At 46.5% G+C, this 27153-nt stretch overlaps 1 protein-coding gene across 1 annotated transcript in view; it reads left to right on the forward strand.

The window, feature by feature from the left end:
* The window catches only part of LOC124279302 (nesprin-1-like), a 93139-nt gene extending 70005 nt beyond the window's left edge, over positions 1-23134 (forward strand). Inside the window, 25 exon segments of the mRNA XM_046715114.1 lie at positions 3344-3508; positions 3963-4121; positions 4238-4390; positions 4621-4785; positions 5171-5497; positions 5604-5756; positions 5859-6204; positions 6366-6511; positions 6743-7060; positions 8192-8515; positions 8756-9073; positions 10573-10899; positions 11009-11161; positions 11291-11455; positions 13367-13693; positions 13781-13921; positions 16300-16791; positions 16980-17132; positions 17259-17423; positions 17659-17677; positions 17680-17984; positions 18347-18499; positions 18685-18852; positions 20050-20226; positions 21756-23134. Of these exon segments, the coding sequence (XP_046571070.1) occupies positions 3344-3508; positions 3963-4121; positions 4238-4390; positions 4621-4785; positions 5171-5497; positions 5604-5756; positions 5859-6204; positions 6366-6511; positions 6743-7060; positions 8192-8515; positions 8756-9073; positions 10573-10899; positions 11009-11161; positions 11291-11455; positions 13367-13693; positions 13781-13921; positions 16300-16791; positions 16980-17132; positions 17259-17423; positions 17659-17677; positions 17680-17984; positions 18347-18499; positions 18685-18852; positions 20050-20226; positions 21756-21791 (5355 nt within the window). The 3' untranslated portion in view covers positions 21792-23134.
* The last annotated feature ends 4019 nt before the right edge of the window (positions 23135-27153 follow it).

Consider the following 27153-nt stretch of genomic DNA (forward strand, 5'->3'; position numbering starts at 1 on the left):
AGCATTAACGTCATCGCGGCCCTCATCTAATGAAATCCAGGAATGCAACATAGTTGAGATTCTTTAGATTATTTCTGCTAACTGAGGAGGTAGTCCTCGTAACCTAGAAGGATAGGCTGTCACAGAACTAAATCTGTAGACTACAGACCGCCTTGTCACTTGAGATTCAGTGGACGCTGTGGAAACAAGGCCTGTATTGGGTGTTGCCTATGGTGTAATGGCTAGACTATTTCTGAAAGTTTAATGACCTCATGCTGCATCACTTACAGCATCACACGGAACACATGACTTTACAACTGGACATCAGTATGTTTTGCATTTATATATGTATGGAGGAAAAGAATAATGCCATACAAATTGTTTGGCCAACCAATCAAATGCTTTGAATCACTTATGGTATATTTGAAACACTTATCATTTCCATCTACAGTCATTTTTGTCCTGAAATTCAGACATAAAGCTGTGATACATCCTAAGTTTGCTAGCATTATATATCTGATTCATTCTCTGGCTCATGCACTTGCCTCAAGATGTCCATACCACTGTGTAGCAGTTACCTCCCCTGGTGAGCTACGCAATTTTGTAGTTCTAGTTCTAGATGTCAGAAACTAACTTAGACATAATGAATATACCTGGATTGAATAATACTTATAGTTTAAACACAGTGTCACAGCTGTATTTGTGCAATAAGAAATGTAAACACAGGGATATCACACAGTAAATGACTTTGGTAAATGACATATCTGCCATTTCCTTGTGGGAGTTTCAAGGCTGTATGGGTGTTGTCCCACATTTTGCTGGAGGGGGCATGGCCTCTGGTGGTTGGGTGGATAGAGCTGCTGCCCAGTGACCAGAATGTTGGTGTTCAATCCCCAGCTGAGCTGAGATGTTAAACGATGGAGCATGTTGTTACCCTGCCTGTCTTCCAGCATGTAGGGGATGAAACAAGGACTGGTCGGCTCAGTCAGTGTATTGTGTCTGAGTGGGGTACACATGTTAAACTGGGACAAGGTATTCAGTGTGCAAACACTATAAAACTGTCATTACTACTGCAGACAAGCAGCCACACATACATATGTTCAGGCACATCTGTGTGCAGGTGTCATCTTGGACACGACATTCAAACCTCTTTCTCCACACCTCATATTCTGCTGCTGCTGGTGGTGGTGGTGGTGGTTGTACAGACTCTCCAGAGCAGTGGACCTCTTGCTTGTCCTGTTGCTGGTGGTTGTACAGACTCTCCAGAGCAGTGAACCTCTTGCTTGTCCTGTTGCTGGTGGTTGTACAGACTCTCCAGAGCAGCAGACTCCATGCTTGTCCTGTTGCTGGTGGTTGTACAGACTCTCCAGAGCAGTGGACCTCATGCTTGTCCTGTTGCTGGTGGTTGTACAGACTCTCCAGAGCAGCGGACTCCATGCTTGTCCTGTTGCTGGTGGTTGTACAGACTCTCCAGAGCAGTTGACTCCATGCTTGTCCTGTTGCTGGTGTGGACTCTCCAGAGCAGTTGACTCCATGCTTGTCCTGTTGCTGGTGGTTGTACAGACTCTCCAGAGCAGTGGACCTTATGCTTGTCCTGTTGCTGGTGTGGACTCTCCAGAGCAGTGGACCTCATGCTTGTCCTGTTGCTGGTGTGGACTCTCCAGAGCAGTGGACCTTATGCTTGTCCTGTTGCTGGTGTGGACTCTCCAGGGCAGTTGACTCCATGCTTGTCCTGTTGCTGGTGTGGACTCTCCAGAGCAGTGGACCTCGTGCTTGTCCTGTTGCTGGTGTGGACTCTCCAGAGCAGTGGACCTCATGCTTGTCCTGTTGCTGCTGTGGACTCTCCAGAGCAGGGGACCTTATGCTTGTCCTGTTGCTGGTGTGGACTCTCCAGAGCAGCGGACTCCATGCTTGTCCTGTTGCTGGTGTGGACTCTCCAGAGCAGGACTCCATGCTTGTCCTGTTGCTGGTGTGGACTCTCCAGAGCAGTGGACCTCATGCTTGTCCTGTTGCTGCTGTGGACTCTCCAGAGCAGGGGACCTTATGCTTGTCCTGTTGCTGGTGTGGACTCTCCAGAGCAGCGGACTCCATGCTTGTCCTGTTGCTGGTGTGGACTCTCCAGAGCAGCGGACTCCATGCTTGTCCTGCTGCTGGTGTGGACTCTCCAGAGCAGTGGACCTCATGCTTGTCCTGTTGCTGCTGTGGACTCTCCAGAGCAGGGGACCTTATCTTGTCCAGAGCAGTGGACTCTCCAGAGCAGTGGACCTTATGCTTGTCCTGTTGCTGGTGTGGACTCTCCAGAGCAGTGGACTCCATGCTTGTCCTGTTGCTGGTGTGGACTCTCCAGAGCAGTGGACCTTATGCTTGTCCTGTTGCTGGTGTGGACTCTCCAGAGCAGTGGACCCCATGCTTGTCCTGTTGCTGGTGTGGACTCTCCAGAGCAGTGGACCTTATGCTTGTCCTGTTGCTGGTGTGGACTCTCCAGAGCAGTGGACCTTATGCTTGTCCTGTTGCTGGTGTGGACTCCCAGAGCAGCGGACTCCATGCTTGTCCTGTTGCTGCTGCTGGTTGTTGTGTGGACCTAAATGGCAGGCAGTTGCTAGCTTGTACTGCTGGTGTGAACGTTTCAGACCAACGGACTCCATGCTTGTCATCAAAGACAACTAACTAGGGGCCAGTGACAAAACTGTGATAGTATAGTATTTCCCAGCTCACATTCATACCTCAAAACACTGCAGGTGCAAAGATAGCTCTAAAAGTGAGCAGCATGCATGAAACACTTCCCATATGCATGTAGAAACAGTCTGATGCATGCCAACTAATAACTAGCTATGTATATTATATCCAACAATAACATGCATGAGAACTAATAAGATACTGACTGTAACTGCATGGTTTATGGTCTGGGCTGCATCAAGCCTCCAAGTGATTAGTTTCAACATCAGCTGTCTGTTATGCTATGAGTGATGCACTGTAGCAGTGTGCCTCATGCTTGATGCAGCCCTTCACAAGTCTCTGCGTTGGGTACAAGTTACTAACAAGTAGTGTCTAGCAGACATAGCCATGAGGTAACTGCTAGTCATGTTTGCTTTGTGTGTGGCTGCTTTGGCCTTCTCAGATTGCCCCCATGCTTGTTTGACTTTAGATCTGCCTAGAGGGTATTTGAAGGTTGTGTGGAGGGAATATTTATCAAACTGCATGTTTACAATATCAAACATTAAATGCAACCAGCTTCACTAATGAATATATTGACAAGCTTGTAAAGTGGTTAAAGAGCATGAATTAAGTGTATGTTTCCACTGTATCCAAGGGGCAGTAGACTGGGTTCACTGTGTGAGCTTCAACTTGTCTTCTTGTCTGTTAGGACATACTGGCCACCAAGATGGAGGGAGAGCCCCGTGTGAAGAATGTGACTCAGCTTGCCGAGAAGGTGCTGCCAAACACAGCCCCACAGGGAAAGGACATCATCCGCAGGGAGACAGAGGCCTTGAAGGACGACTGGGAGGCATTCATCACAGCCCTTGCCAAGGTACGGACTGGTCTAACGTCTGAGTTCAAGGCACAGACTTATGGAACACCACAAGACAATGTTATATTCACTGAGAGATAACTGGATTAAGAAGTAGCATTATTATGACTTCATCCAGGTTTAGTATCATGCAGATCTATTCTTTATGTGTCTGTTATTGATCATGTCAGTTTTATCGACTAACTGTGGCACTTGCTGTATCATAGCTACGGCTTTCCATTGGCAAATAAATTGTGTTGCAATATATCGTGATACAGGGATCCATATTGTGTTACATTGGGATGGAAAGTGTTTGACTGTGAGTGACACTGACTGTACATGCAAATCCTAGTTTCTAAATAATAGGGCCCAAATGAAGGAAGGATATCAGGAATGTCAATATTAGGTTTGATAGTAAGGGATTCCAGCATAGCCCATGCTGATATGCCTATACCCACTGTGTTGTATCCCACAGACCAAGACTGACCTGGAGACTTGCATGGACCAATGGAAAGAGTTTGAGAATTGGCATGATCGCTGTGCAACCTGGATCAAAGACTCTGAGAGCCGACTCCGTGATGCTGACCTCAAGGCCACACTTCAAGACAAACAGGCTCAGCTGGAGAAACTCAAGGTCAGACTATAAATGTCATCATATGTGTCTCATGTTATCCATTACTTTGCATCCCATGCATTTCTGTCATACACAAATCCCCACTGAGGAAAACTGATCTTCCGTTTGTGCTACAGGCTCTTCAGGCAGACGTTGCCGAGCACCAGTCGGACCTGGACTCTCTCAGTGACTCTGCCCAGGACCTGGTGAGACTGAGCTCCGACACCCGAGTTGTGTCCCAGGCCTCTCAGCTGGCCACCAAGTACCACTCACTCACTGTCAACGTCAAGGTGAGAATACACCAGATCCTTCCAAGTGATACAGATGATACTTTGATACTTTGAAACCATAATGCATTCCATGGATTTCTATTTAGAAATGCTACAGGTAGATGCTTATAGTTGAATGTGTATCCATAACTATCATATGAAAGGTAGGGAAGTAACTCATTCTTATATATGTGTAGCAGAAATCTGTGTATCTGAAAGCAGCACATGAACACGAGGTTGGCGTGTTACAGGAACTGTGTCGGCGCTGGGAACAGTATGTCGTGGACCATCAGGCTTACACCCAGTCCTTCCAGCAGTGCAAGAACTGGATAGGTCAGATGAAGGTGAAGGTTGCCGGTGCTGGCGACGTGACAGGTGACAAGATGACCGTGCAGGACAAGATCAAGGACATCCAGGTTGGGACACCATGCTGTTTAACACATTAATTGCACACATGCAATACAAGTCTATGAGAATATTTACTCACATGGGATGCAAACCAACATGTTGGAAGTCTCTTTGTATACTAGAGAGATTTTTAAAAATATTAAGTATCTTGTGGTCCTGTTTTTGGTGTGCAAAGTTTATTTCAACCCCATGTAATATTATATCTGTATACCAAATAAGTTGAATCTAGTGACTGGCATCAAGAGAATCAATCTGTGTAGATGGGATACAATGACTTTCATCAATCAAATCAGTGAAGCAAATCCTATACTTGCCATTTTTGAAGACCATTTTTAACTCCAGTCTTCCAGCAGAGGTTGTATTTGTTGTCATGAGTGTGATGCTTTTCTTCAGAATCTGATCTCTGAGAAAGAAGAAGGTCTGCACATGCTGCAGATAGCTCTGGACAACCTGCAGGTTGTGCTGCCAAACACGTCCGTGACCGGCCGGGACAACATGCGAAGGGACATGCAGTCCCTACAGCAGGAGTTTGACTCCGTTGCTGGTGACCTGAACGAAACAAGGACCAACTTGGAGGGATGTCTAGCTCAGTGGACTGTGTACGATGACAGTTTTGACCAACTGCAACGGTGGCTTTGCGACCTTGAGAACCAGGTGGAGGCAGATTCCCAGCTGCAGAACACGCTGCAGGAGAAGAAACTACAGCTGGATAGGGTCAAGGTCAGTCACTTTGATTAAATATAGATATCTGGTTAACTGTTAGCAGAGATTTAGCTTTTTAAGTGTGTGAAACAATGTACTGAGTTTACTGTTATGTTGTGTACAGGTGTTACAGCTGAACATCAGTTCCCAACAGAGCACTATAGACAACATGAACGACAAGGCCAACACACTGAGACAAACCAGCAAGGACGTGAATCTCAGCAACCAGATCCACCAAATTGTGGCTCGTTATGAAACACTGAAGATTAAAGCCAAGGTAATGTGCTGTAATATTACTACATATATGTGTTCATTGAATGTTCAATCACCCAGACACAGTTTGATTGAAGGAAACTGACACTGTTATTTTGTCAAACAGGACCTTCTACAGAAGTGTGAGACCAACCTTCGAGACCACCAGCTGTACCGGGACTCCTACATGGAGGCCACTGACTGGCTGAGTGCCACCAAGGACCGCCTGAACCTGTGCAGTGATGTGCGCGGAGACCGCCATGCCATCGAGGCCCAGCTCCACAAAGTGCAGGAGATCTGCAACTCAGTGGAGGCTGGACACAAGAAGCTGAGCGCCGTCTTGGAGAAGGGCAACAAGGTGCTGCCAGAGACATCCATGCAGGGGCAGGAGCTGGTCAAACAGGAGCTGGACATGTTGTCTGGGGAGTTCAAGGTGCTGGACACGGACCTGCAGGACCTCCTCAACCTCCTGGGTGAGTCTTGGAATACACTGGGCAGGCTTATACAAGGTGTGCTAGCCCTGTTCCACAGAAATAACACTGGAACAGAACCCATTATATTATTACAGGTTATTGTTGCAAAAGTTTGATTTATCCAAGTATTTGACTTTTGTCACTGCTGTTGTTTTCTTCAGAGAACCTGCGAGACCAGTGGCACCGTTACGAGGAATACTACGATGACTTAAGTCACTGGATCAAAGACACAGAGGCTGACATGAAAGCCGACTCAGAACAGAAGGCCACACTGGAGGATAAGGGTATCCAGATGGACAAACAGAAGGTATATAAGAAGGATGTATGGTCATCAAGGGGAGATAAAGCAGGGAAAATTCATGCTGGCTCGGATTGTGTAAACTGCTTAATTGGTACATATCACTGCCAGTCTAGAGTAGTAGAAATGTGGAGCAGTTAGGTGCTTGTCAAGTTTTGAACTGATGGTGTCTGTCTCTATGACAGTTTGTTCAGCTTGACGTATATATATGATTTCACAATAAAGTGTTACTTGCTGCAGGCTGTGCATGAGGAGATCCTCCACCATCAGACTGCGTTTGATGGTCTGGCAGAGCAGGCCCAGATCCTCATGCAGTCCTCCAAGGACAGCCGTGTGTCCACCCAGCTCACGCAGATGAGCTCCAGGTACTCCGCACTCATTACACTCTCCAAGGACCTGATGAAGCGCTATGAGCAGCACGTTCAGGACCATGAGCAGTATGCAGATGTTTACAATGATGCCATCTCCTGGCTCCAGTCAACACGGGACAGACTCTCAGTGTGTGCCGACACTTCAGGTGACCGATACACCATACAGGCCCAGCTGGAGAAACTGCAGGTGAGGAATCAGGACATGGATCAGGACTCCACCCTCAGTAGTTTACAAGGGTACCTAGGCAACCGACTCAATAATCTGGACAGCTGGGCTGTAAACAGTTGACATGCTAGTGTCCAGACGAAAGATTTACTCATTTCTTTTGTTCAGGCTTCCGGTGATAATATTGCAAAGATTGTAATCAGCCTCAGAAATTCATGAAGGTAGTTGGATGATGTGTGGATGTTTGAGATGAACCTAGGGATAGTTCAGATGGGCAGTTTGATGATGTGTGGATGTTTGAGATGAACCTAGGGATAGATCAGATGGGCAGTTTGATGATGTGTGGATGTTTGAGATGAACCTAGGGATAGTTCAGATGGGCAGTTTGATGATGTGTGGATGTTTGAGATGAACCTGGGGATAGATCAGATGGGCAGTTTGATGATGTGTGGATGTTTGAGATGAACCTGGGGATAGATCAGATGGGCAGTTTGATGATGTGTGGATGTTTGAGATGAACCTGGGGATAGATCAGATGGGCAGTTTGATGATGTGTGGATGTTTGAGATGAACCTGGGGATAGATCAGATGGGCAGTTTGATGATGTGTGGATGTTTGAGATGAACCTGGGGATAGATCAGATGGGCAGTTTGATGATGTGTGGATGTTTGAGATGAACCTGGGGATAGTTCAGGTGGGTAGTTTGATGATGTGTGGATGTTTGAGATGAACCTAGGGATAGATCAGATGGGCAGTTTGATGATGTGTGTGGATGTTTGAGATGAACCTGGGGATAGATCAGATGGGCAGTTTGATGATGTGTGGATGTTTGAGATGAACCTGGGGATAGATCAGATGGGCAGTTTGATGATGTGTGGATGTTTGAGATGAACCTGGGGATAGATCAGATGGGCAGTTTGATGATGTGTGGATGTTTGAGATGAACCTGGGGATAGATCAGATGGGCAGTTTGATGATGTGTGGATGTTTGAGATGAACCTGGGGATAGATCAGATGGGCAGTTTGATGATGTGTGGATGTTTGAGATGAACCTGGGGATAGATCAGATGGGCAGTTTGATGATGTGTGGATGTTTGAGATGAACCTGGGGATAGTTCAGGTGGGTAGTTTGATGATGTGTGGATGTTGTAGGAGTTCACGGTGCTGAAGGAGGAGGGTCAGGCCTTGCTGCATACAGCACACACCTGGGGGGAGAAGACCATGGCCAACACATCGGTGACTGGGCGGGAGATGATCCGGCAAGACCTTGGTCAACTGCAGACCGACTGGGCCAACCTGCTGAGTGAGGTGTCTGACACGAAGGTGCTGCTGGAGGCATGTCTGCTACGCTGGACGGAGTTCAGTGACAGCAATGACCAGGTGCTGCGCTGGCTGAAGGACATGGAGAAGAAACTAAGGGAAGCACAACCCAAAGCTGACATTGGTGAAAAGCGAGCTGAGCTTCAGAGAGTCAAGGTGAGACTGTGGAGTATCTGATGTGTGAAAACTTTACTATCAGTTTGATGCATCAGGAAGTGTTCAGTGATGCTGATCACCCTTCGGGAAGGAAGACTTTATTGTAAGTGCTTGTGAATATTTTGTGAATGTCAGAACTGGACTGGAATTTGTTAAATGTTCAGATGTTCCTTGTTATTATGATGTCTGTCTGCACACTTGGTGAAGTTGCTTTGCTCATGCTGTGTATCGTTGTTGCAGGTGCTGTACCAGGACATCGTCTCCTACGAGCAGATGGTGGAATCTGTGTCCAGTAAGGCCCATGGTTTGGCTGAGAAGAGTTCAGCTAGTCAGTCATCCACCGACACCTCACAGATTGCATCACGCTATGCCACTGTGAAGGAACAGGCTCAGGACCTGCTCGCCCGCAATGAGCAGTATGTAGCCAACCACCAGGACTACATCGACGCATGTAGCAACTTCGTATCCTGGCTGCGCACTGCCATTGAGAAGCTGGCAACATGCTCAGACACATTTGGCGAGAGATCTGTCATCGAGGGGAAAATAGAGAGAGTGCAGGTCAGTAATGTACAGGTGTCATCATCTTGTGTTTTGGTACAGAGCTGCAACTTATTGCCCCCTTGGATGATGGGTCAGATTAGGTCCCATGTAACCTACTGTACTAGTGCTAGTTTATATGCCCTGTCCATAACACAACCCTAAACAAAGCACATCATGTAAGCATACAAAATCCCTAAATTGTAATAGGAACCTGTCTGCAATTATGCAGAATGTGTTTAGTATGAACGAGGAATTGTCTGCAAATGGAAGATTATATGTCAAATTAGCTCATAGTTGTTGGAACAGTGATTCTGACATGTTCAGAGTTACTGGTAAACATCAACAGTGGCTTGATGTGACCAGTTGAAATAAATGTTTGATCCTCTACCTCCGTTGTCTCTGGTTGCTGATCGTGCAACAATAAAAATATGAGTAAACACCATCATCAGCCAGACTAATCTCTTCTGGTTACAATGTTTCACTAACACAGTGTCATGTAGCATTGCCCACTCCATCAATGGCTGGTTTGTCTCATTCAGTCTACATTTCTCCACAAGTTGGCCACATGATTCTCCACATGCTTAGATTAATTCTGTCTTGCACAACTTGTTGTAGTGACCTATGACCTTCTCATACCCCTCTAAAGAGGGTGTGAGGATTTAATGTCTTGCAAGTAGACTCGCTTAGACAAGGATCACATAGGGGTTGCCCAAGGACATGGCAGTCCAATGAAACAGTGGTGTTTGTTGAGCCTGAGCCAAGGCCTGTATTGACTGGCAGTCATGCATGCAGATTACTGGTTGATTATAGGATTATATTCTGCTTGGGGTATTGCAGTGAGGATTAACACAGCTGGATGTCAGAGTTGACACATTCTGGACTGGGATTATCCATGTGGAAATGAGCTCTTGTGTCTTGAAACATTGGAGCAGTTGAATCATGTCAACGTCAGCATACAGCCTGGCCACACTCTCCAGGCCAACATGGTGTGAGATGGTGTGAAGCCTCAGTGGAGGACAGATGAAACGTCTCATTAAACAGGAGTACTACTAGTACCAGTGACTTGCAATGAAGGAGGTGCACCACAGTACCCACGACATGACCTTGGGTATTGACACTGTGGTCGTGGCTGGGGAAGAGGGTGGGGAGGAGGAGGTCACCCAGACAACTGTCTCCCAAACATATGGATGTTCTAGAACACATACTTGGTCCTTGGACAGGTCTGGAACATCTTCACATCTGACTTCTGACATTATTGTGACATATGACTCCTGTCCAGGCAGCTATGCACAGGATGAGATTTGTTCCAATGGACTGAACTCCAATGTTCCAGATCTGGATCCCATTAGTGCTAGGCTTATTGCCATGTCCCTGGAGATAGGGCCCTACTCCTTATCCACTGTGATGAAGGCAAGAACCTGTGGAATGCCTGCTGTTAGTCATGTTCAAGTGATATCGGTAATAAGTTATCTATGAACTGAAATCAATGTTGTAACCCCAGTGTTTTCTTTTTCCAGTCACTGCTGCACAACCTCTCGGAGGGCACCCAGAGACTGTCTCATGCAACCAAGGCAGGGGAAGCTACTCTGCCCAGCACATCACCACAGGGGCAGACAAGGATGCGCCAGGAGCTGCAGGCCATGCACAAAGACTTTGAGGAGTTCCGGGGTCAGCTGGTGCAGGCGCAGTCCGACCTAGAAGTGTGTCTCACTCGGTGGGAGGAGTTTGAGGAGAGCTTCCAGACATTCGGTCAGTGGCTTAAGGAGACTGAGAATCAGGTGCGGTCTGAGCTGGACTTGAAGACGACCGTGGAAGAAAAGAAACTACAGTGGGAGTTGTACCAGGTGAGATGGATTGACTTGTCAGGCTATATGCATAGCGATCATTCATTGTACTGTCATACTGTATATGTTTTTAGCACCAGTCTTTATCGATTACTCTCCCATTTTGCAGCGCCACCTGGAAGAGATCATCTCCCACCAGTCAGCTCTGGACCGTGTCAGTGAGAGGGCTCAGGCCTTGCTGCAGACCAACGCTGATGCCAAGACATCGCACGCCATTACGCAAATCACCACCCGATACCAGTCTGTCATCGCCCACTGCAAGGTGTGTACACAGCACTGTGGCAGGACAGAGCTACTGTTATGTATTCAGCATTAAAGAAATGTATATTTGTCAGAGAAAATATAGAATATGACAGCTCCTTGGATGTCTCAAATGTCTGTTTGTTCACAGGACATTGTCTGTAACTTGGAGTTCTACTTCACCAACCACATGGATTACAAACAGAGCCTACAGCAGTTTCAAGCGTGGCTGAGGGAAACACGACAACGGATTCGGTCCCTGGAGGATGACCAGGGGTCACGGGACAAAGTCACGGCCCGACTGGAACATGCCGAGGTGAGTCTGCATGTGACGTGGAGCAGCACTGTGGTATGGTGTTGTTCATACTGGCATGTTTACCTGTGTAACAGTGCAGCCTTATGGACCACACTAATCACCCTGTGACAATCATTCATCATGTATTCCACCACAGCATATCTGGCATATAATCATAATGTTACTGTTGTATTGCAGGGCAACTTTTATCTGGTGAGCATGCTTGTCCTACCTCTAGCCTCTTGATGTCTTATCATGTAGTGGTGTTGTAGCATGCTCTTATTCGGACATGTTGTTGTCAGGTGAAAGCAGGTTGTCAGGTGAACACAGGTTGTCAGGTGAAAGCTTGTTGTCAGGTGAAAAAGCATGTTGTCAGGTGAAAGCAGGTTGTAAGGTGAAAGCATGTCAGGTGAAAGTATGTTGTCAGGTGAAAGCATGTTGTCAGATGAAAGCAGGTTGTCAGGTGAAAGCAGCTTGTTAGGTGAAAGTATGTTGTCAGGTGAAAGTATGTTGTCAGGTGAAAGCAGGTTGTTAGGTGAAAGCTTCTAGTCAGGTGAAAGCTTCTAGTCAGGTGAAAGCTGGAATATTGCTACAAGTGGCTTAAAACCATGCTCACTCACTCACTCTAATCACTTCAGAAAACACTGCTGGATGAAATCAACTTATATGTGTAGGCTGCCTATAGGAACAGTGAACAATTAATAGGAACGGTGAACAATCAACAGGAAAAGTGACAATCAGTTGGCACAGTAAAAAGGCAATAAAAACTGTAAACAGGGATGAGAAAACTTAACACGGTCACAGAAACAGTAAACGGTCACTAATTACGATCAGAAGAAGCAGTGAACAATTGTTAAATATGCAACAGAAAAAGAAACCAGTTGTTAAATAGTGTTCTCTCTTGCCACACTTCATCTGAATGTCTTCATGTCCTGTATCTCTAGTTTACATGTGCATGCCAGTCTGCACCTGATAGTTTCACCTGATAGTTTTCCTGTAAACTTTGTTTCTCATCTAGGCATGTTGTTCGTTTTGTGAAGACATAGCTCCTTGTCTGAGCATGTTGTCTGTTTGTTGTCTGTTGTGTGTAGACATAGCTCCTCGTCTGGGCATGTTGTCTGTTGTTGTCTGTTGTGTGTAGACATAGCTCCTCGTCTGGGCATGTTGTCTGTTGTCTGTAGACATAGCTCCTCGTCTGAGCATGTTGTCTGTTGTTGTCTGTTGTGTGTAGACATAGCTCCTCGTCTGGGCATGTTGTCTGTTGTCTGTAGACATAGCTCTGCAGCAAGGGATGTCTGGTTACACTGTGGACAGCAGTCAGGTGCATGTCATGCAGCTGTCTTAACTTGTTCAACATAAACTTCTTCTAAATGTAGAATCATGTATCATTATAATGCACTGTCCAAGGAGGACAGCTTCACGACTCCTTCAAAGTCCACTGATCCTCTCACCTCTTCCACTGGTGGCCCTGTCCTTGGCAGGTGCTTGTCACCCACTGGTGTTCACTGTACAGGGTTAACTCCCCTTGGACACCACAGGAAGCTGTCAGTAGGTTTCAATCCCAGATCCCCAGGACTATGTTTTTAGGTTTGTCAGCACCATACTTATGTGTGTTGAATTCACCATCGTGGGAAACATATAAGATCATGGACTTGCCTCCCACATTAAGCAGACATGACATGAATGGAATACTGTCCAAAGTAAAGTTCAACCATGCTCACTCACTCACTGTTATCTGAACCTAATAATACATATTATCCACTTTCAAAAAGGAATACCGCTGATGGGATTTAAATATGTCATCATCTGAATAGTATTTTGTCAATTATCTGATTTATTGATGGGCATCAATTTTACACCTCAGTCTGAATAGTACACATTTCATTGACATGTCCTCCTTCCCCAATAAAGTGCTGCTGTTTGTTGCTGTAGGAGATCCAGGGTGCCATGGATCAAGGACACAGCTTGCTGCGGTGTCTACTGGACAGCTGTGAGAAGACTCTGCCGTCTACCAGCAACAAGGGCTGCCAGACACTGCGGCAGGACACCGAGACCGCCAAGACAGAGTACGAGAACCTGCTGACAGAAATGTCCCAGGCCAAGCGCAGTCTGGAGACAGCCTTGTCCCAGTGGGGAGACTTTGATCGGCTGTATGAGCAGCTGAACATTTGGCTCACTGATGTGGAGAACAAGCTTAGGTCAGACTCAGAGTACAAGACTGACCTCCCTGAAAAAAGGTCAAACATGGAGAAATTCAAGGTGATACAACCTCTTAGATTAACAGTGATTTGCATTTTACTGTATTTCTAGAAACAGCTCATTAAATATTGTGCATGTTCTCCCCAGGCCCTCCAGGCAGACATTGCTGCCCACAAGGACATGCTGGCTAAGCTGGAGCAGAAGGCAGGACAGGTGAAGGACTCTGGTCCCCGGGGTCATGTGTCCGGACTCACGGCCAGGTACCAGGCTGTCATCACAGAGAGCAGGGTAAGTGGATGATGTGCTTCACAACATCTTAGAGCCCAGACCTGTTGTCAGGTCAAAAGTGGTAGATTTAATAAATCAAAATCTGAGTTCCAATGCTGCATGCTGGTCAGCACAGTCGGTATGATTGAGGTTACTGGACCATCTATGTGGCTTGCCCCATTGTGTGTTGTACTGCTCCAGTGTGGTGGTCGGTATGATTGAGGTTACTGGACCATCTATGTGGCTTGCCCCATTGTGTGTTGTACTACTCCAGTGTGGTGGTCGGTATGATTGAGGTTACTGGACCATCTGTGTGGCTTGCCCCATTGTGTGTTGTACTGCTCCAGTGTGGTGGTCGGGTATGATTGAGGTTACTGGACCATCTATGTGGCTTGCCCCATTGTGTGTGTATTACTGTGGTCGGTATGATTGAGTGTGGTGGTTGTACTGCTCCGGTATGATTGAGGTTACTGGACCATCTATGTGGCTTGCCCCATTGTGTGCTGTACTGCTCCAGTGTGGTGGTATGATTGAGGTTACTGGACCATCTATGTGGCTTGCCCCATTGTGTGTTGTACTGCTCCAGTGTGGTGGTGGTATGGTATGATCGAGGTTACTGGACCATCTATGTGGCTTTGCCCCATTGTGTGTTGTACTGCTCCAGTGTGGTGGTGGTCGGTATGATTGAGGTTACTGGACCATCTATGTGGCTTGCCCCATTGTGTGTGTGTACTGCTCCAGTGTGGTGGTCGGTATGATTGAGGTTACTGGACCATCTATGTGGCTTGCCCCATTGTGTGTTGTACTGCTCCAGTGTGGTGGTCGGTATGATCGAGGTTACTGGACCATCTATGTGGCTTGCCCCATTGTGTGTTGTACTGCTCCAGTGTGGTGGTCGGTATGATCGAGGTTACTGGACCATCTGTGTGGCTTGCCCCATTGTGTGTTGTACTGCTCCAGTGTGGTGGTCGGTATGATTGAGGTTACTGGACCATCAGTGTGTGGCTTGCCCCATTGTGTGTTGTACTGCTCCAGTGTGGTGGTCGGTATGATTGAGGTTACTGGACCATCTATGTGGCTTGCCCCATTGTGTGTTGTACTGCTCCAGTGTGGTGGTCGGTATGATTGAGGTTACTGGACCATCTATGTGGCTTGCCCCATTGTGTGTTGTACTGCTCCAGTGTGGTGTTACTACCATCTATGTGGTGTAGTGGTGGTCGGTATGATCGAGGTTACTGGACCATCTGTGGCTTGCCCCCATTGTGGCTTGTACTGCTCCAGTGTGGTGGTGTGAGGTTACTGGACCATCTATGTGCTTGCCCCATTGTGTGGTACTGCTCCAGTGGTGGTGGGTATGATTCGAGGTTACTGGACCATCTGTGTGGCTTGCCCCATTGTGTGTTGTACTGCTCCAGTGTGGTGGTCGGTATGATTGAGGTTACTGGACCATCTATGTGGCTTGCCCCATTGTGTGTTGTACTGCTCCAGTGTGGTGGTCGGTATGATTGAGGTTACTGGACCATCTATGTGGCTTGCCCCATTGTGTGTTGTACTGCTCCAGTGTGGTGGTCGGTATGATCGAGGTTACTGGACCATCTGTGTGGCTTGCCCCATTGTGTGTTGTACTGCTCCAGTGTGGTGGTCGGTATGATCGAGGTTACTGGACCATCTATGTGGCTTGCCCCATTGTGTGTTGTACTGCTCCAGTGTGGTGGTCGGTATGATTGAGGTTACTGGACCATCTATGTGGCTTGCCCCATTGTGTGGTGTACTGCTCCAGTGTGGTGGTCGGTATGATTGAGGTTACTGGACCATCTGTGTGGCTTGCCCCATTTGTGTGTATGATGTACTGCTCCAGTGTGGTGGTCGGTATGATTGAGGTTACTGGACCATCTATGTGGCTTGCCCCCCCATTGTGTGTTGTACTGCTCCAGTGTGGTGGTCGGTATGATCGAGGTTACTGGACCATCTGTGTGGCTTGCCCCATTGTGTGTTGTACTGCTCCAGTGTGGTGGTCGGTATGATCGAGGTTACTGGACCATCTATGTGGCTACTGCCCCATTGTGTGGTGTACTGCTCCAGTGTGGTGGTCGTGGTATGATTGAGGTTACTGGACCATCTGTGTGGCTTGCCCCATTGTGTGGTGTACTGCTCCAGTGTGGTGGTCGGTATGATCGAGGTTACTGGACCATCTATGTGGCTTGCCCCATTGTGTGGTGTACTGCTCCAGTGTGGTGGTTGGTATGATTGAGGTTACTGGACCATCTGTGTGGCTTGCCCCATTGTGTGTTGTACTGCTCCAGTGTGGTGGATTGTCCAGTGGCACACACACTCACACTGAAAATTCACATTCAGTTTTGAATCCCCTTTTGGTAAAACCATGTCAATTCTTCCACCAGGATGCCTTTGTCAAGGCTGAGGAGCAGGTCAAAGGTCATGAGGACTATCGAAAAGCATACATTGCTTGTCTGGACTGGCTGGCTAACACCAAACATCGGCTGCAGAGAATGAGCGACTACAGCGGCGACAAGCGCACACTACAGGACAGACTGCAGCAGCTGAAGGAGTTCAAGGCCGACTTGCGCCAAGGGCAGGAGATGGTGAACCGGGCTGCAGCCCTGGGAGAGCGTGTTTGTGAGAGCACCTCACCTCAAGGTCGGTCTGTAATCCAGCGTGAAATGGAAGGCCTGCGCGAGGACTGGTCTGTCTTCTCCATGGCAGTCTCTGATGTGGAGACAAACCTGGAGTCCTGTATCGCCAACTGGGTAGAGCTGGACGATGACCATGTCACCATAATGAACTGGATAGACAAAATGGATGCCCGCGTTCGAGGACTGATGGAGCCCAAACCCAACCTCAGCCGCAAACAGCACCAGTACCAAGAAGGGGAGGTAAGTCTCATAGCACCAGTGTAAAGAAGGGGAGAGCTGTCTTACATTTCTTGTGACAAGAAAGGGAAGTAAATCTGACATCAAGGATAACTATGTTAGTCAGCCTTTCTGCAATGTTATTTTGTACTTGCATGATAGTTTGGAGTTGTTATCCAGGATGTGTATGATAGTTTGGAGTTGTTATCCAGGATGTGCATGATGAGATTGGAGGAAAGAAGGCGGCTCTGGACAAGATTCGAGAGAAAGGGGAGACAATTGCCCAGCGGAGCAGTGACCCTCGACTCTCTAACAGCATGATGCAGCTGTCCACCAAGTTCCAGGCTCTCTGTTCGCTTGCCAGGGTAGGTACAAATGCCACTGTATACACAGGTGATAGACCTGGCCCTGATAAAGATAGCACACTATCAGTCTCAACATAAACCAAACCTTCTCCATATGTTACTATCAGTCTGCCTCTTCTTTGACAGAGCACACTACAGAAGCTGAAGGACAACGTCCATGACCACCGTGTGTACGACGATGCCCTGGAGTCTGCCAACAAGTGGCTGGCCATGATGTGTGAGCGTGTGCAGGCGTGTAGTGACACCGCCGGGGACTGGACGGCCATACAGGACAGGATCGCAGACATCAAGGTGACAAAAATAAACTCTCATATGTTGTTGAGATTATCCGAATGTTTGGTTCACTATTGCCCCAATTTTGTTCTGAGTAAGATCAGGTTAATTTGAAATACTGTGTCTGGAAAAAGAACTTAATAGAGCTTCATATCATAAATGAGGCTCCAGTTCAATTATTTAGAAGTTTGTAATATCTAGTTTGAGAAAGAACAGGCAAATTCAGTAAGATAGTGTTCTTGTTTCTGTACAGGATGTGACTGCCAGTATGGACGAGGTCTACAGAAGGTCAACTATGTCTGTGATATGGCTGAGAAAATTCTACCAGTCACCTCCACAGATGGCAAGAGGACAATTGAAAGTCAGGTGACCCAGATGACCAATGAGTGGGAAAAACTAAATGCATCCATCAATGACTGCACGACCATGTTGGAGGGGGTCCAGCAGCGGTGGCATGAGTATGAGGAGTACTATGGTATGATCGTCAAGTGGCTGGCAGAGGTCGAGAGTCAGCTGGAGCTGGATCCTGAGCCGCGGGCGCAGCTGGCAGAGAAGAAGACCATTCTAGACAAGTACAAGGTCAGTAGCCAGGCTTGTCAGGGCAGATATAACAGTATTGCATTTGATTTGATCCTGGAGAAGTGCAATGTCAGTAGTGAAAATCAGAAATAACACTAATAAACTGAGGAGTAACTTTGAAAAGTGTGGACACACTTTTGTGAACCCGCTGGTAGTGGTAACAGGTGGCATCAGAGTAATAGTTTTGAATGAGATTTAATTGTATTTAATTTGAATATATTTCAAAATATAATGTGAATACCTTTACAAAGTGTCAAATGTTCAAACACAAAACATTTTAGATTTGAAGTGAACTATTCATGAGTTGTGAAGTCTTTGATGTCAGTGAAGTAATAATGCCTGTGTTGTTGCTGCTTCTGCAGATGATCCTGACTGACATTGACAATCGTCAGCGACTTGTGAATGAGCTTGCTGACCGTGTGGCTAACCTGGAGGCACTGTGCAACAACCCCGACGTTGCCGATTCCCTCAGCGATGTCCAGGCTCGCTATGATGGTGTCCGCAACAGGGCCGGGGTATGTCTCCAGAACTGGCATGTCACCCTTTAACTTGCCTTGTGGACTGGAAGACTTCAAAATTTGGTTTCTAAATGAAAACATGTTATCTTACATACAGTTCTACCATGAATTTGGAAATTTATTGATTCTGGTTGTAATCAAGGTTACCACCTGTGACTGAAACAGTTGGTTTGTGTTGGCAGGTGTTGGTGTCGGAACTTCAGGCGATCTATGATGACCACTTTGGCTTCCATGAAGCACAGCAGGATTGTGAGAAGTGGCTGCTGCAGACATCATATCGACTCATGTCTCACAACTCTCTCAATGTCAGCTCCCTTGAACTCACTCAGAGACAGATTGACAAACATAGGGTGAGTACATTCAGTAATACACTTGATAGTTCTGTGCGATACACTCGGTAGTACTCCTGGCAGTAGACTCGGTAGTACACCTGGCAGTAGACTCGGTAGTATACTGCCAGACTTTGTAGTACTCCTGGCAGTAGACTCAGTAGTACACCTGGACGTAGACTCGGTGGTACACCTTGCAGTACACTCGGTAGTATACTGCCATGCTTGGTAGTACTCTTGGCAGTAGACTCATTAGTACACCTGGAAGTAGACTCCGTAGTACACCTGGCAGTACTCTCAGTAGTACTCCTGGCAGTACACTTGGTAGTACTCCTGGCAGTAGACTCGGTAGTACACCTGGCAGTAGACTCGGTAGTACACCTGGCCGTAGACTCGTTAGTACACCTGGCAGTACACTCATTAGTACACCTGGCAGTTCACTCTTGCAAGTACACCTGGCAGTACACTCCAATACATTCAACAGAGGAGTACACAGTTACTTGGCAGTGTACTTGGTGATATACTTGGCAGTACACTCAGCAATATGCTTTACAGTACACACAATGTGGTGTCAGTGACCGCCTCCGTGGTGTAGTGGTTAGAGCGTCCACCCAGAGAGCGGAAGGTCGCGGGTTCGATCCCCGACCGCATCATACCAAAAGACGTTAAAATATGGTACTTGTTGGTCCCTGCCTGGCGCTCGGCATTAATGGGTACAACAAGGACTGGTCGGCTCGGAGACAGTATAATGTGTCTGAGTGGGGTATTCATGCTTCACTGCAGTATGGTATCTCAGTGGGCTAGCACTATAAAACCAGCTTAAGTCTGGGCTAGTACAAGCAGCCACACATACACATACACACGCATGCACGTCGTCATATGAGCGAAATATTTTCAAGCACGATGTAAAACCCAATTTCACCTCACCTCACCTCACCTCACATTTGTCAGTGCTCTTTGAAGTACTCTTGGCAATACACTCTAGTTCTCTAGGTGATATATGCTTGACAGCACTGTAGGCTGTACAACTGACAGTACACAAATTCACTCAAAAGTAGCATCTTTGGGCATCTTGGGTTACAATCACTGGATCACTGGGAGCATGTCATATAGTGCCTTATGTCAGCAAATACTTTGTGGTGAAAATCAGGAGTTGTTCGAGGAACAAGTGAGCAGTGATCCATAAGACTGGTGCACTATTTACTCCCCTTCCTGCAGGCCCTGATCCGCGAGATTGAGGACTATCGCATGACCTTGGACTCTGTGAGCCGGAAGGGGCAGCAACTGGTGGTGACCGCACCACGCCAACCACGACTGGCCCAGCAGGTTCAGTCCCAGCTCCAGAACCTGGAGGAGAGCTACATCAACCTGCAGTCCACTGCCCAGCAGATCAAGGTAAGTGTTGCCAATTTGGCTAAATGGGTGGTCATATCTCTAAGAACCGCATGCCTAAACGGGAGGTCATGTCCGGGTGGTCACATCTGTGGATCACATTCTGATAGCGATGCCGGCCCATGGTGCCATGTATGGATGATAGGTATAGGGATGACTCCACATTTCTGTTGCCATGGCTGTCTGTGACATGATTTGCATGCTGTTTATAATCATTTACATCTCATGTTTGTGTGTTTGGTCTGCTAACCGGTGTTGCAGGTTGCAGTGATTGGCTAACACAGTTACTTTAGTTGGCTGCGAGATCTCGTGTGTGCTGTGAGATCTTGTGTGTGCTGTGAGATCTTCTCTGTGTGCTGCGAGAACTTGTGTGTGCTGTGAGATCTTCTCTGTGTGCTGTGACATCTTCTCTGTGCTGTGAGATCTTCTCTGTGCTGTGAGATTGCTGTGCAATGCTTGTTCTCTGTCTGCTATAAGCTTGCTGCCTGGTTTTCACTTCTTGAAAGTCTTCAACCTTCCTGTCTGTTCGTCTCCTGAGTGCACACTAACTCCAGTATCTTGAACACTGTTCACCACTCGGTAGCCCAATGACAAGCTATAACAAGCCATGTTTGAGGAGAGGGTTTACTGAAGTAAGATCACCAACTAATGAGAGGAGCGGGATTTCCTGTGTCATCAGTCAAGGTCACAATATTCATTATGTCTCGAGACATGTTATACAGCTCAAAGCCACATTGGCAGCATAATGTGAGGATGGAGCAGCATTTTGTGGGAATTCAATAAGGATTATTGGGGAATTTGTGTCATTGGGATTAGGAGTAGGATTGTTGGGGAATGCTTGTGTCATGGCAGTTCTTGATGGCATTATAGGATAGTAAGTGCATTAAAACATTTGAATGGGGATAGCAGTATGGGAGAGTCTATGCATTATAACATTTGAATGGGGATAGCAGTATGGGAGATTCTATGCATTATAACATTTGAATGGAGATAACAGTATGGGAGCTTCTATGCATTATAACATTTGAATGGGGATGGTATTATGGGATGAGAGTGTAGTTGGGTTGTGCTGGAAAAGGTGTGACATGTGGGGCAAGGAAATACTTGCCAGTGTAGCTGGTGATCATGGACTAGATGACAGTAGGGTCAGAACAGTCTGATGGGAGGGGAGCCTATGTGTTGTTTGATGTAACTTGTCATTTGGGACTCTTTTATGTCTAGAGCACAGTAACCATGGCGACAGCCACCCGCTGGCCCATACAGCAGTGTGGAGTTATCGGGGAGATGGCGGGGGCGGGAATGAATATCAAGCAAACAGTTCTATTGGGGACAACTAAACTTTCACAAGACAAAGGACGGCACATTGGGCTTTTGGCATCGCCATTTGGCATCACAATTTGGCATCAATTTGGGCTTTTACAAAGAAATTTTGAAAGTAGAAAATTTAGGAAGGAAATGTTGAGAATCTAAGCCGTGATGTGCGTGTGCTGCATGCTGCTGCTCTCCTCACTGATGCTTTTTGTCCCTCGCAGATGATCCTGGATCACATAGACCTGTACTGGTACTAGAGTTATGTCCCTTCATCACTTCTCTCCGGGCCGCATTCAACCGGCCTCTTCTTGCTTGCCAGAAGTAGTACAATCGCCATGGGAACAGTATTGTTGTGTTTCAAGTGGACTATGTGCCAAGCATGCCTGAGATGTGTTGAATGCCTGATGTGAATTCCTACATATATACCCAAATATATACTGACTAACATCGCCTAACATGTGTTGAGGGTAGAGGAGAAGGAACTTGTGCATGTCATCTGGTCTAGGACATGTTGACCTAGGTCATAATGACCAGTATCATGGTGACAATGTCATGGCGACCCAGACTGCCGAGGTGATGCAGCCGGTGTCTGGGCCTTGCATGTTACCAAAGTCATGGTAACGTGTCACGCATGTTACTGTGCCGAGATTTAATGGTAGTGTTTCAAGACAGAGAGACATGGTCTTGCATTTCAGAGGAATATTCAAGTTGGGATTCAAAAACTATCATTGTATCATATTTTTTTTCATCAAAATTTCTCCATTTACATTCAAGGTATATTTTTCATAAATTTTTGTTTATTTTATTTTGCAGATGGCAAACATGTCACATTACTCACCATATGTAAAGTTTCGATTTTATTAATGGTTTGCTTTGCTCCTTAATAGTGTGTTTTTTCTGCTTTACTGTGTGAAGTGCAAGTCTGTGTCTAGCTGTCGGCCAGGCCTGGTCCCTGGTTGTCACTGGGGTCTGCAGGGCTGGCCTCGTGCCACTTGCTAGTGTTGACATATGCATAGTGTAGAGGATGGCAGGGTGTAGTTGCCCTTAGTGTCAATAGATATTTAACTGCTAGTCTACGTTATTACTCAGTGTAGGTTCATGCCTGAAGTGTAGAGTCTCCAGCCCTGGAAGCTGGTGTAGAACATTGTTCTGAAGGATGGGAATAACTGTAACTTTAACATTTCTGCTCAAGTTATGTGACTGCTTCTGCTCACTTAAACTATGTCACATTGAATCATCGAACATTCACGCAGTCTCTATTTATCAAGTATTTTTTACACATAACTTTATATTATCTTTTTTATCATATCCCGTCCAGATAAATGAGTTGTGATGTAAGTGCTGATGCTCTGTGCCTGTCACCAGTAATCAAGTGACAATCCTTTCCGTCCTCATGTATCTTGTGATAGGGGAGCAAGTCAAAAAGTCTGTGATAATATTTATTTATTTCCATTGTTAATTATGTGCTTGTTGTGAACCTGGTATATTTCTTGTACCGATTGTATCTGTGCGGGGGCTGCACTGTACCACCAAGTATTATTATACATCTACACAGTGCCCGTGTGGGGTATTTTATCCCAAATAAATGCTGAATATCAAACCTTGTGTTTCTTCTGTTTCTGCATGGAAGCATTGTGTGCATGTCAACATAGGTGTATAGTAGCCATGGTAACAGAATATTGTGGAGTGATCTTTATGCCATTTGAATCTAGTATCTCAGAAGAGATGCACCATGAAGGTGGCCCACAGCAAGGCTGTAAGACTTGTTGGACAATAAGAAGAAAATACATGAATATGCCTTCCTCCACTATGCAAGAAACTGCATGGAGAGGACAACCAACTTCAAGACATTTTAGTAACACTATTCTGATAGTTTGAGACAATTTTGATGTCCCTGAAGTTGATTACTTACCTCAACTTTTGCCAGCATTTTCCTCAGGCACATCAGTAAGTTTGTACTGATAAACAGTAACCCCTACTCAGAGAGAGAATTAGACAAGTGTGTGAGGTGTGCTCTGCCAGGAGATATAGTTAGTAACAGCTACGGCCAACTCAGCTATCACCTCACCACATATCGTCCTGTACAGCTTTACAGGGAGGGTGTTTATACACGTAACATGCCACCCTACAATCACCATGTATCTTCCTGTCCCAGGGGTCTTTCAACAAATCATCCTATTTCTAATTTTCATGAAAGAGGTTGAATCCTACTGTCCAAATTGAAATATCTCCGAATATTGGCATAAGTTAACAAAACTTATAAAATATTTTGTTCGGGTATTTGTCCATGGGCCTCTATGATTCAGTCCTGGTTATTTTGTCACATGTTTGTAAAGTCTGGTCTAGTAATACAGTTACCTCCCCCTTCAATAATATATAACCAGTGGTATATGTTAACATGGGGTAGAGCTGAAACCAGAAAAAGTATTTAAAATTTAGAAGACAAAATATGGAAGTTGTATCCTGCAGATTATGTTTGTTGTAATGTTAACGTATGCAACTTGATGAAAAGATGTACTTTAAAACTTTGTCTGTGTGACATTTTGGTGATGTCCTGGAGTAGAGTGTAAGGATGTCCTGGAGTAGAGTGTAAGGATGTCCTGGAGTAGAGTGTAAGGATGTCCTTGAGTAGAGCGTAAGGATGGTGCCTAAGACCTGTGATGGGCTTGTGTCTGACGTGTGTTGAGGTACATGTGTGACTGTACCTCCATGACATGCCAGCAGCAGTCATCACATTACAGGAACCACTTCCTCAACTGTTGGGGTGAGGAGTTGGGTTTGCTTACACTGGGAAGTATTTCAGTTCCATCTGTCTGTTGGGAGAGTTGATATATTCTCTCTTTGAAACTCTTTGGAAAAGTTTGTTTAATCAATTACTTGAAAAGTATTTGTCAAAATGTTTTCAAATTTGGAAAGCAACCTCTTTGAGAAAACAGCCTTATATGTATTGAAGCAGACGTTGTGGACCTGGTTGTCATAGTATGTCTAGGTGGCTCTCCATTGTGACAAAAGCCGGACATCCACCAGGCAACCAAAACATCACTGATGACATGACCTGTCAGTCTCGCTGTGAACAACATGACATCTAGGTGTTTTGACACAGTCATTACTGTGTTGTTGCCAGTCTGCAGTCAACACGAAATAGTGGCAAATCTTTCAGAGAACTTACAGGTCAATAATTAGTCTGTCGTTGCCTGGCTGTGTGCAGTCAAGATAAACTGTTTCAAACCAATTGGCAGAACGTGATATTAATGCTTGGGTATTCAGTTCTGTGTGAGATGGGGGACAACGCACATGCAGTTTCCTCCTCTTGGATTGTGTGTGCACAGGATTAATGAAAACACAACAATCAGATAATCAATATATAGCATGAATACAGGTATTAAACACCACTTAGGCACAGACTATTGAAAGAATCATTATATGGCTTTATGGATATTGAAATGCTATTGAAATAGTATTTAAGAAGTGCTAGCTGTGGATAATAGGTGTTGGGTGGGATGTGTGGTGAGGTGTGGACCCAGTGTTGTACAGTGTAGTGTTGCCTTGAGAGTACATCCACACACATTCAGATGGGGGGAACTTGACCTATTGTATGTGACTGGCACTGAACTAAGGCAGCAAGAAGGACAAACACACACAATGGTAAGATATTCTAGATGTTCAAAAGGTATCAGCTCGTTAAATTCAGTATTGATCCATTTGCAGAAAGTCATTGTGAGGTGAATACTCATCATTATGTTTCTCTATGTATTGACTTCGCGTTCCAAAAAGGAGATTCATTAAGTCACTACACATCTACCCTGTACAGCAGTCATCACCTCCAGGTCCCATCTCCACATCTTCCCTCCCTGTACAGCAGTCATCACCTCCAGGTCCCATCTCCACATCTTCCTTCCCTGTACAGCAGCAATCACCTCCAGGTCCCATCTCCACATCTTCCCTCCCTGTACAGCAGTCATCACCTCCAGGTCCCATCTCCACATCTTCCCTCCCTGTACAGCAGTCATCACCTCCAGGTCCCATCTCTCCATCTTCCCTCCCTGTACAGCACCTCCTCTGGGTCCCATCTCCACATCTTCCTTCCCTCCTGTACAGCAGTCATCACCTCCAGGTCCCATCTCCACATCTTCTCCCCCTGTACAGCAGTCATCACCTCCAGGTCCCATCTCCACATCTTCCCTCCTGTACAGCAGTCATCACCTCCAGGTCCCATCTCCACATCTTCCCTCCCTGTACAGCAGTCATCACCTCCAGGTCCCATCCCATCCCTCCCTGTACAGCAGTCATCACCTCCAGGTCCCATCTCCACATCTTCCCTCCCTGTACAGCAGTCATCACCTCCAGGTCCCATCTCCACATCTTCCCTCCCTGTACAGCAGTCATCACCTCCAGGTCCCATCTCCACATCTTCCCTTCCTGTACAGCAGTCATCACCTCTAGGTCCCATCTCCACATCTTCCCTCCCTGTACAGCAGTCATCACCTCCAGGTCCCATCTCCACGTCAACACCTCCAGGTCCCATCTCCACATCTTCCCTCCCTGTACAGCAGTCATCACCTCCAGGTCCCATCTCCACATCTTCCCTCCCTGTACAGCAGTCATCACCTCCAGGTCCCATCTCCACATCTTCCCTTCCCTGTACAGCAGTCATCACCTCCAGGTCCCATCTCCACATCTTACTTCTCCTGTACAGCAGTCATCACCTCCAGGTCCCATCTCCACATCTTCCTTCCCTGTACAGCAGTCATCACCTCCAGGTCCCATCTCCACATCTTCCCTCCCTGTACAGCAGTCATCACCTCCAGGTCCCATCTCCACATCTTCCCTCCCTGTACAGCAGTCATCACCTCCAGGTCCCATCTCCACATCTTCCTTCCCTGTACAGCAGTCATCACCTCCAGGTCCCCCATCATCATCTCCACATCTTCCCTCCCTGTACATCAGTCATCACCTCTAGGTCCCATCTCCACATCTTCCCTCCCTGTACATCAGTCATCACCTCTAGGTCCCATCTCCACATCTTCCCTCCCTGTACAGCAGTCATCACCTCCAGGTCCCATCTCCACATCTTCCCTCCCTGTACAGCAGTCATCACCTCCAGGTCCCATCTCCACATCTTCACTTCCTATACAGTCACCTCTAAAATTGAAGATTAAGTTCTGTCTTCCACAGTCTGTAGTGCAACAGACCATTATGTGTCTTTCATATTCACATAGGATCGCCTCCAGGAAGTCTTAGACAAGTGGCAGCAGTATAGAGACTTGCTTGAAGCCACATCACAGTACCTCCAGCGTGACTTCAAGGATTGGCTCAATGAAAATGAAGCTGATGTCCCAGACACACTTGACGAGGCACAGGAACAAAGGGAGGCAACTCAGGTGGGCATTAAACATTTAATTTAAAACAAGTAATATTCATGAGGAACATGCCTACAAATCATCATTATGTTATTGCTCAAAAAGGTCACTTCTGAAAAAAATTGTCACATTACAGGGAATGCTGGAGAAACTTACCACCAAGAAGCAAGATCTGTCTGCTGCTGCTCACCGCTGTGAGAACCTCGGCAGTATGGAGAATTTAGACCAGACAGAATCTGCTCAAGACTCCTCCATCTCC

This window comes from Haliotis rubra, unplaced genomic scaffold, assembly GCF_003918875.1.
Source record: "Haliotis rubra isolate DU_JTF1 unplaced genomic scaffold, ASM391887v1 Scf25, whole genome shotgun sequence".
NCBI lineage: Eukaryota > Metazoa > Mollusca > Gastropoda > Lepetellida > Haliotidae > Haliotis > Haliotis rubra.